Source organism: Mobula hypostoma, chromosome 11 (genome assembly GCF_963921235.1).
Source record: "Mobula hypostoma chromosome 11, sMobHyp1.1, whole genome shotgun sequence".
In the NCBI taxonomy this organism is placed as follows: domain Eukaryota; kingdom Metazoa; phylum Chordata; class Chondrichthyes; order Myliobatiformes; family Myliobatidae; genus Mobula; species Mobula hypostoma.
The window spans coordinates 28,029,318-28,041,110 of NC_086107.1; the positions used below are offsets into that span (position 1 = coordinate 28,029,318).

General features: G+C 39.1%; 1 protein-coding gene across 1 annotated transcript in view; it reads right to left on the minus strand.

The window, feature by feature from the left end:
- The window catches only part of hsd17b12a (hydroxysteroid (17-beta) dehydrogenase 12a), a 196,842-nt gene extending 187,960 nt beyond the window's left edge, over nt 1–8,882 (minus strand). Inside the window, exon 1 of the mRNA XM_063061789.1 lies at nt 8,655–8,882. Within this exon, the coding sequence (XP_062917859.1) occupies nt 8,655–8,826 (172 nt within the window). The 5' untranslated portion in view covers nt 8,827–8,882. The remainder of the gene's footprint in view (nt 1–8,654) is intronic.
- Between the last annotated feature and the right edge of the window lie 2,911 nt (nt 8,883–11,793).

Sequence of the window (11,793 nt, forward strand, 5' to 3'; positions counted from 1 at the left end):
TTCAATCCTGTGAGGTAGAACCACCCCCCCCCCCATACCAGACAGTGAAGCAGCCAGTTAGAATGCTCTCCACATTATATCTGTAAAAATTTTTGACAGTCTTTGGTGACATAGCAAATCTCCTCAAACTCCTGATGAAATATAGCCGCTGCCATGCCTTCCTTGTAGCTGCTTCGTCATGTGGAGTCCAGGATAGATACTCAGAGATACTGAAACCGAGAAACTTGAAATACAAACTTGATGGAACAATACGAATGGTTGATATACCTCAACTTGCTCCAATCAAAGCCAAGCCAAGATACACAAGAATACAAGTGGAACTATGAACGCAGTCAGGTTATTTCTCACCAACCACCTGACATGGAAAAGACAGATAAATGCTCCAAAGAGGTTTAACATTCTTACAAAAGAGATTCAAAGACCAACATGGGCTGAGCTTCAACCTATTAAGAACATATAGAGCCTGCACTCATATGATGGCGTGCAAATTTACAGCTGACTCAATAGTTGATTTTGACTTAGGAGACAAGCAAAACCTACAAGGCAGTTGGAGCACTATTAAGGTGGTTGGAAGGACAGAAACCTGTACACACCAAATGGAGAAAGGTACATGCTTATAAGCAAAAGAATTTACAGGATGCTTCTGAATATGAAGAAATATTTATTAGTGAAATCTATGCAGGAATATCTGCTGAATGTGGATACTGCTGAAGTGGAAACCAAGCACAATGAGAATTCCATGTGTCCTGACTTGGAGGAAGGGTTAAAAGCCGTCACGTAGACTACAGTAAAGAGATAGAAACAGAGAAGATAGGTGCAGGAGTAGGTCATTCAGCCCATCAAGCCTGCACCACCATTCAGTATGATCATGGCTGATCATCCAACTCAGAACCCTGTACCAGCTTTCCCCCCATACCCCCTCATCCCTTTAGCCACAAGGGCCATATCTAACTCCCTCTTAAATATAGCCAATGAACTGGCCTCAACTGCTTCCTGTGGCAGAGAATTCCACAGATTCACCACTCTCTGTGTGAAGAAGTTTTTCCTCATCTCGGTCCTAAAAGGCTTCCCCTTTATCCTCAAACTGTGACCCCTCGTTCTGGACTTCCCCAACATCGGGAACAATCTTCCTGCATCTAGCCTGTCCAATCCCTTTAGGATTTTATATGTTTCAATAAGATCCCCCCTCAATCTTCTAAATTCCGACGAGTATAAGCCTAGTCGATCCAGTCTTTCATCATATGAAAGTCCTGCCATCCCAGGAATCAATCTGGTGAACCTTCTTTGTACTCCCTCTATGGCAAGGATGTCTTTCCTCAGATTAGGGGACCAAACCTGCACACAATACTCCAGGTGTGGTCTCACCAAGGCCTTGTACAACTGCAGTAGTACCTCCCTGCTCCTGCACTCGAATCCTCTTGCTATGAATGCCAGCATACCATCCGCCTTTTTCACCGCTTGCTGTACCTGCATGCCCACTTTCAATGACTGGTGTATAATGACACCCAGGTCTTGTTGCACCTCCTCTTTTCCTAATTAACCACCATTCAGATAATAATCTGTTTTCCTGTTTTTGCCACCAAAGTGGATAACCTCACATTTATCCACATTAAATTGCATCTGCCATGAATTTGCCCACTCACCTAACCTACCCAAGTCACCCTGCATCCTCTTAGCATCCTCCTCACAGCTAACACTGCCGCCCAGCTTCATATCATCCGCAAACTTGGAGATGCTGCATTTAATTCCCTCATGAAGTCATTAATATATATTGTAAACAACAGGGGTCCCAGCACTGAGCCTTGCGGTACCCCACGTGTCGCTGCCTGCCATTCTGAAAAGGTCCCGTTTATTCCCACTCTTTGCTTCCTGTCTGCCAACCAATTCTCTATCCACATCAATACCTTACCCTCAATATCGTGTGCTTTAAGTTTGCACACTAATCTCCTGTGTGGGACCTTGTCAAAAGCCTTTTGAAAATCCAAATATACCACATCCACAGGTTCTCCCCTATCCACTCTACTAGTTACATCCTCAAAAAATTCTGTGAGATTCGTCAGACATGATTTTCCTTTCACAAATCCATGCTGACTTTGTCCAATGATTTCACCGCTTTCCAAATGTGCTGTTATCACATCTTTGATAACTGACTCTAGCATTTTCCCCACCACCGATGTCAGGCTAACCGGTCTATAATTCCCCGGTTTCTCTCTCCCTCCTTTTTTAAAAAGTGGGGTTACATTAGCCACCCTCCAATCCTCAGGAACTAGCCCAGAATAGAATAGCTTGCTCTCTAGTTGGTTCCTTGACATGTTGGTTCAAAAAACTATCCCGCATACATTCCAATAAATCCTCTTCCTCAGCACCCTTACCAATTTGGTTCACCCAATCTATATGTAGATTGAAGTCACCCATTATAACTGCTGTTCCTTTAACGCACACATTTCTAATTGCCTGTTTAATACCGTCCCCAACCTCACTACTATTGTTAGGTGGCCTGTACACAACTCCCACCAGCGTTTTCTGCCCCTTAGTGTTATGCAGCTCTACCCATATCGATTCCACATCCTCTCGGCTAATGTCCTTCCTTTCTATTGCGTTAATCTCCTCTCCAACCAGCAATGCCACCCCACCTCCTTTTCTTTCATGTCTATCCCTCCTGAATATTGAATATCGCTGAATGTTGAGCTCCCATCCCTGGTCACCCTGGAGCCATGTCTCTGTGATCCCAACTATATCATATTCATTAATAACAATCTGCACTTTTAATTCATCCACCTTGTTACAAATGCTCCTTGCATTGACACACAAAGCCTTCGGGCTCGCTTTTACACCATTCTTAGCCCTTATACAATTATGTTGAAAAGTGGCCCTTTTTGATTTTTGCCCTGGTTTTGCCGGCCTGCCACTTTTACTTTTCACCTTACTACTTTTTGCTTCTACCCTCATTTTACACCGCTCTGTCTCTCTGCAGTGTATGTTTTAGGCAGTGCCGCCTGAGGACTCGAAGATCATGCGCATTCAACAGTGGTTTCCGATCTTGCCCTTTATGCACTGAGATGTCTCTGAATTCTCTGAATCTTTTCACAATATTATGTACTGTAATGTTGAAAGACCTAAATTCTCTGCAATCTTGTGTTGAGAAATGTTCCTTTTGAACTGACTAACAATTCTCTCACGAATTTTGGTACAAAGGGGTGAGCCATGACCTATCCTTGCTTGCAAAGACTGAGCCTTTGATGGACGCTACTTTTATACCCAGTCATGATACCTCACCTGCTACCAATTAGCCTGCTTAATGTGGAATCTTCCAAACCGGTGTTACTTGAATATTCTGTGCACTTTTCAATCTTATTTTAATTCCGTCCCAAATTTTGTTGAGTGTGTTGCAGCCATCAAATTCTAAATTTGTGTATATTTACAAAATACAATTAAGTTGGTCAGTAAAACTATTGAAAATCTTTTCTTTGTACTTTTGTCAGTTAAATAAAGGTTCACGTGAATTAACAGATCACAGATTTTTGTTTTTATTGCATTTTGGAAAATAGCCCAACTTTTCTGGAAAGCTTCACAATCCCCAAACTTCCCACTAATTTTTGCTCTATTATATGCTCTCTCTGTTGGCTTTGACATCCCTTGTCAGCCATGGTTGTGTCATCTTGCCTATTACTTGTTTGGGATCATCTATCCTGCACCTTCTGAATTGCTCTCAGAAATTCCAGCCATTGCTGTTCTGTTGTCATCCCTGCTGGTGTCCCCTTCCAATAAATACTGACCAGTTCTTCTCTCATGCCTCTGTTATTCCATTTACTCCACTGTAATACTACTACATCTGACTTTAGCTTCTCCCTCTCAAATTGCCGGGTGAATTCTACCATATTATGACGACTCCCCCGAAGCGTTCCTTTACCTTAAGTTTTCTAATCAGTTCCTGTTTATGATACAATTTCCAAACCAGAGTAACTGATCCCCGAGTGGGCTCAACCACAAGCTGCTCTAAAAAGCTAGCTTGAAGGCCTTCTACAAATTCCTCCTTTCAGAATCCAGCACCGACCTGATTTCCCCAATCTATCTGCACATAGAAATACCCCATGGTTATTGTAACATTGCCTTGTTGACATGTCTCTTCTATCTCCCATTGCTATTTGTAGACCACATCTTACTACTGTTCGGAGGCCTGTATATAACTCCTATTAGGGTCTTTTTACCCTTGCAGCTTCTTAGCTCTACCCACAAGGATTCTACACATTCTAATCTTATGTCACCTCTTTCTAAGGATGTGATTTCATTTACTTTGATGAACAGAACCATCACACCCCTTGTGCCTACCCACCTGTCCTTTTGATACAACAGGTATCCTTGGACATTAAGCTCCCAGCTATCAGCTTCTTTCAGCCATGACTCAATGATGCCAACATTGTCAACCCTGCCGATCTCTAACTGTGCTACACATTCATCCATCTTAGTCGTTATATTGCATGCATTCAAATGTAACACCATCAGTCCTGTACTCATCACCCTTTTCGATTTTGTCCCCCTTTTGACCTTGCAACTCATCCTGTTGACTACAACTCTGCCCTGTCATCAGCCTGTCCTTGCTAGCAGTCTCACTACACACTACTTCTGTTTGTAAATCAACTACCCCATCCTTAGCCCCATCACTCTGGTTCCCATCTCCCTGGACAACACAAGTGTGCAATCAACAGCAAGTTCCGCATGCTCACATCTGTCCTACAAAAAAGTAATACATACACTTTCTTCACTATAAATTTGCAAGAAGCCAACTTGACCACTCAGTCATGACTGAGTACCCTATTATAGAAGAGAGTGAAAAAGGCATTGAAGGCAATTTTTAATGCCAAAAATAATGATCATTGCAGTCAGGTTGCTGTGCTTAAAACACAACTGACATTGTAATGAGTTCCATGGGGGAAATATCTGTGATCTTACAATTTTCATTTGGTTCAGTAACGTCCCCTCCTTCACAAAATCAGAAGTGAGGATGTTTGCCAGTTATGTGAAGCTGCCTATGTTGACAAGCTACAAAATCTAGATGCAATTCAGACATGAAATGACATATGGCACAGATTCTGATATCCAAGTCTGATTGAGGGTAATGGTGAAGGAGTGTTGTGAAACAAGAAGCATTTCTGTAGACAATTAGCAAGAGGTTTTATAGTCATTCAGTGGCATAACTTCCCTTCTAACTCCTTGAAGCCTCTCTGCCATCAGAGGTACGTTCCTCAGTGGACCACTACCTCACATCCCACCATTCTCCATGCTGACTACAGATCAAGAGGGTGACTCAACAACACATCCTTAAGAAGAATCAAAGATTGAAGTTATTGAGCAGATAACTGGAATGAATACTTAGATCTTTATCTTTCTAATAAAATAACTATCAACCATTAAGGTACAAACAGAAAGTGAAGAACAAGGACAGATCATTGGAGGAACACCCTTGCAGCCGCACTGTCACCAATCATAATACAACAAATCAAGGCAACCAATCGTAGAATGGTTACAGTGAAGGCAGCCCATGCTCTCCACCAGAACAGTTAATTCCCATTCTTCATGACCCTGCAATTCTTTATCCAGCAATTCCCTCCAAGGTTAGTGGAACTTGTCAATGCCATGTGTGCACAAAATGCATTCAAGATTTCAAACATGCTGTATTTCTTTTAAGTCATTCTTATCTGCTTTCGCTTTCACCTGTGGCCTCTTGTCCTTGACCCCCTCCAAAGAAAACAACCTACTTTCCATTCTGCAAGTCATTTCTGGGCCTTTTCTATAATGTTCACATCTTCCCATAATGTGCCAACCAGAAGTGAATAATCCAGTTGTGGACATGATAGTGCATCTTTCTTAAATTAAGGTTTAATATGAATTCCCTACCTTTGTACTTTGTTAACAAAGCCCAGTTGCTCAACTTTCAATAAGGTGTGATCATTCTCCCAAGTCTTTCTGTGCCTACACCCTTGTTGGAACAGTATACTTTACATCACCTGTCTTCCCACCAAGATGCATCATTATGCATTCTGCGACATTGACTATAACATGTCCATTCCACCAGTTTCTATCCTGATCTAATCACTATGCCCTTCACAGTTGAAAAATACTGCTAAGTGTGTGTTGTCTGCAAATTCCTTCACATCAAGGGCAATCTGCATCCCATGATAAACAATGCGGCAGATGCATTTTCAAATATTATTCTTGATAAGAAAATGTGTTATTTTAAAAGTGCAGAGGAATGGAAACTTTAAGCAAGCTGTTGAACAAGTTCTAAGATTTCTACCTAGCAACAGTGAAAGTGTGCTGCCCAAACTTTTTTTCTGTACTAAACCACTATAAATTCAGGATCTCTCACTCAAAATCCAGCAATAGAATTTGCTTGCTAAGTCCAGTTGGCAAAATATAGGATGACTGATGTTGGTCTCAGGCAGTAAAGATAGAACGACCTTATCCGAGCATTCCAGCTTTAGCTTGCTGAAAACTTTAATCTCAGACTTTCAGATCTCTCACCCAGAACCTTCAAGTTCAGACCTTGTGCAACTAATCATATTTGACGTAAATGACCTGCTGGAGGAACTCACTGGATGGAGCAGCATCTGTGGGGGGGGGAGGAGTTATCAACATTTTGGGTGAAAACCTGGATCAGGACTGACAGTACAAAGGCGAGATGGTCAGTATAATGAGAAAGGGATTGGTAAGACAGGAATCCAAGATGTATGTGGACCGAGGAGCGATAGACAGATTGTGACAGGTAGGGGAGGTGAGCAGAGGTGGAGTTGAGGAACAGTGGCAGGTGAATAATAGATGGAGGCACAAAAGAAAAAAACTCAGATAAAGCAAGATAGCAGGATGGAAATGCGAAAGCCAGAGTAAGCTTCTGAAGGGCGAGAAGCAAGAACACAGACAGCTACTAGTGCTGTACTCATAAGCAAAATAGACAGAAACAGGACCTATTAGAGCGTGGTAAATAGCAACTGGAAGCAGAACCACATTTTTCTTTTGGGGGGAGCAGCTTGTGAGTAATATGTTGATTATGTTACATGATGCTTTAAATTCAGTTTAATTATGGCTCCTTAAGTATAGTGACATCTGAAACCTTCAACACAGTATACGTTGTCCAACAAAAAAAAGAAAATCCGCAAATTCTGGAAATCCAAAGCAACACACACAAAATGCTGGAGGAACTCAGCAGGTCAGGCAGCAGCTATGGAAAAAGAGTACAGTCGATGTCTTGGGCCCAGTCCCAATGAAGGTCTCGGCTCGAAACATCAACTGGTTACTCTTGCCCTGGTGAATTCCTCCAGCATTGTGTGTGAGACTCTTTGTCCAAAATGCCTATGGTATAAACTGATCCTACATATTACCTTCCAGTCAGAAAAGCATCAGTTGACCATTACTCCTTACCCTTCACCCCTTGACTACATGTTCAATTATCACCATTCTTTCATACCAAGTAGTGCTCAGTCCTCCAAGTGGTACTTTAGAATTCATTTTGAACGTCAGATAAGTTTAACATTGTGAATGTCCTTTTAAATGAAAACTAAGGGAAACATTTGTAATGATATTTGAAGTACAATTATCAAAAAGGTAACCAGGTTCCACATAAAATCCTGAATGTTGAAACAAACAAGTATAATGACCTGAAACCACAATGAATACAAGAAGACTCAGTCAGGTAAAGACAGGAATCAAAGTTAGGCAAAGTATGAGCACAAACACTAGATAGGAATGTAGATTCCAATTTTTGCCCTTATTTACTAGTTTCCAATCACAGTTGACTTAATGATAGCAGCTTATCAGGAGTGACCTTATAAAGGTGTATTAAATTATGATGGGCTTGGACAGGGTGAATGAGCCATCTTTTTCCTCAGGGCCAGGGAATCAACAACTAGTAGGTACAGGTTTAAGGTGAGGGGGAAGAGATTTCATAGGAACATGAGTGGCAACTTTTCACCCAGAGAGCAGTCAGAACATGGAATGAGCTGCCAAAGTGAGTAGTTGAGGCAAGTACATTAAGAACATTTAAATGGTACTTGACAAGTACATGAATAGGAAAGATTTCAAGGTTGGGTACCCAACTTGGCCCCATGGACCTCTTGTTTAATGTTATTGGTCCATTACATCAAAAAAGTAGGGACTCCTAATTTAGAGGGTTTAGACCAAACCTGGAAAAAATAGGAACAAATTAGATAAGAATTTTGGTCGGCATGACTATTTCGACTTGTTTACGTACTGTGTATCACTTTTGCTTCTATCTGCCTTAAAAAAATACTAATGTTTTGTTTCGACTTTTGAGTTGGGGGGGGGAAGAGATCTTCGTATGCTTTAAAACGGTGGCCCATTGTTTTAAACAGTGACCCTCTTGATTCCGTTTTTGTCTAATGCCCTACTCCACTAAGAACTAGAGCACTCAAATCTCCTCTGCAAAACTCCAGTGAACACAAACCAGCCTGTCCCATTAGGGGGTGCCAAGTTCAGCGTGTAAGGCAAAGTGTGTGTGTTGGGGGGTGGGGGCAAGTTTCGGAACGAAGGCAAATGAAGAGGATGCCAACCACAGCGACTCCACGGCATATCTGTCAGAATTTCAAAGCCCGCCTGCAGGCTCGGCTGTACTCGCCGCCCGCGCCCGCCACGCCACTCACCTGCCCAGCGACCAAAGCTCTCCACCTTGACGCCCGTTCCAAACACAAATGCCCGAGCTCCACTCAGCAACTGGCACACTATTTTCAGCGAAAACCAGGTCACGGCGCCCACCCCGAGCCAGTAAAAGAAGTCAAGCGCGGACAGAAAGCCCACATTCAGCTCGGAACCCATCACTTCAACACTAACGAGGTCCCGGCGGCCGGGGAAAGTGATAAGAGGACACGTCTCCGGAAGCAACCGCCCTCTCCCACGCATTCATTGGCTAATACGGGAACCACCGCTCTATCCCACTGGCCATTAGTTCAGATGCACGTCAATCACTCTGCGAGCCTGCAGCCATTTCCGAGACGGCGCCGAGAGCATGTTGCATTGCGGGACTTGTGGTTTATCTCGGCTCTTTCGCTTCGGTTTGAAGTCAAATGGAACTACTTTTCCCACAATTCCATCGTCATACCAAATCTCAGGCATCGTCTCGTGAGATTTCACTGCCACATAAACACGGAAGTAACGGGTGTGATTAGAATTTTTGTAGCATTTACAGAAAAGTAGTAAAAGAAATTGAAAATATTTGGTCTTAAAATACAGGTGTGTGTCAGTAATCATTTATTTCAATTACTACTCCTTTTACAATAAAAATCATGTTATCGTACAATCTTGTGCTCATATTTAAACCAATAACTCTAAATCTGTTATTACTACCTCATTAAAAATGATTTCAGTCACAATTAACAGTGTAGTTTCATTTGAAAATATATATTAGATCTACTTTATGATTTGAAAGCCTGGCATATATGTACGTAGGTGTCCATTTGAAAGCCATTGATTCCTGTGATGCTACAGATTTCAAATGTTCTTGCACATCCTACCTTCGTCATTTGCTAAAAAACATACATTCGGTGTTTTATACATTATTTTATTACAATTAAAGAAGAGAAAAATATGGAGAATTTTGTTATTTAATCACTTAATGTGACTATATGGCTTTCTGATACATGGACATATCCTAAAGGAAATAAACTATTCTTTGAAATGTTCATGTCTAATCATTTATAATATATCATTTATAGTATCATAATTTATAATATGCGTTGGTTATCCATATTTTCATCAGTTACTTTATTTTTCTTTCTGATAAATCTTAGACTTTTATTTTACATTGTAAAAAACACTTCTCCATTTTGAGTTTCATTACTCTTTTGATTCAATAGTAACTCAAATTTTACAACTATTTCTCTTTCATTTAAATTAAATTTTATTTTTTTCATAAAAACAGTATAACTGTATAATATCTTTGAACAACTCCATGAAAATGCAACAGTGTCTTTCACGCATATTGTGTTTATCCTGCTTGTTTTAAGTTTGAAATAGCTTGCTATTATAACATTGTATTTAACTGATGAGTAACATTAACATAATGCATGAGTAAATGATAAATTTTTCTTAATTATTAAATACCCTTGCAAGCAGCAATGTTTAGAGCAACTAAAATACAGTACGCCTTAACTAAACCTAGTACAAATTATTTACAATTTTTGACTCACTTAACAAAGTACTTGCACCTACAATTCTTCACTAATTATAAACATATTTTGTTCAAACGTACTAAATACTAAACAAGATATGTTTTTATTAAGTTAGAATAGTAAATTGGATTGAATGTCTTGTGGGTATTTTTTATAAACTTCAAGTAAAATTTATTGGATTAAAATTTTGCTCAAATATTATTTCTGTAGTCTTTTTAATTACCTATAATGTACAATATTCTCTGACTATGATTGTTTTATAATTTGAAGAACAGCAAATGCCACCTAGACAATTGTAACTCATTTTGAAAAATCCATTAGAATTACAGTACACATATTTACCAAGGCTTGTACAAGTGTACATTTCTTGATTAAAATATAAAAAATAACAATATCGTAACAGAACAAATCACAGCTAGCCAACTACTCTGAAAACAAATATCCCAATTCTTTCCTTAAGTTTGCTACATTCACAAATAAAATATCAAGTATTCCTCACTTTATGTAAATATGTTCCACCATTTTGCTCCTTTGCTTGAGGAAATTTTTCTCTTGAATTTTACGTTAAATACCACAACAAATTCTGACCATCTTTTCACATTTCTGGAAAATAATATTGTAATGTGATCAAAATATGCTTAAACCCTCCCCCCCACCAACATTTGGCTTTCCACATGGTTCTACATGGTCAAAAGTATGTTTGAATGAAAGTTTTAAAAATTTGTTAATCTATTAAATTTATCAGGAAACAAAACATTTGAATTTTAATCTCATAAAGTAACAAAATCAGGGTTTGCATTTTTAACACAGATGCTTAAAGATACCACCCATCCAATAATTTGTTTACATTGTTATAACAAATGGTATTTTATACACTTCTTTTAAAAAATGTTTTCTCTGTCATTTATTGTGTAATAATACGTTTTCCTTTTATATTTTCAATATAAAATAGTTTTGGTTTCAAATGAATCAATCAAATGCTTAATCCTCTCACTTTTAGTTTACCAACCCAGTAAACTATTACAATCAAAGACGTTTTTAGTATGTGTTACAGTGGAATATTTAGACAGAATTTTAACTTAATTCTGATCTTCAATTTTTAAGTTTCTAATGTCAAAATTATATAACCGTGGTTTGACTCAAATATTCAGTTGTTCTAAATGAATTTTCTTCAGGGTATTTAACCCAGAACAGCAATTTTGCACACATTGTAATGTGAACATTGCAATGAATATTTAGTAAAATAAGTATACATTCAATTTTTATTATAGTATGTCTTTGTTTGTTTTGAATATGGGAATATTTCTGTCTTGAGTTTCTGAAATCAATTGTCTTATGTAAGCTTTAACAAAAGAAACCCAAGAGTAAGATGGTCAAATCTAAACTGTACGTATATTTGAAAAAAAGACTGCTTCTGGCTGATCAGAAAATAAATAGTTTAATATAAGATTAATTTTGAGAAGCACAGTTCCTTACATTGTTAAACACAAGCTATATTATGTATGAAAGTATACAAATAAAATATCTTTATTTCTTAAGATAAAATTATTTATTTTGTTTGCAAATCAATAGAACATGTGAACAGTTGACATCTGAAGTATAAATGTTGGCTTTA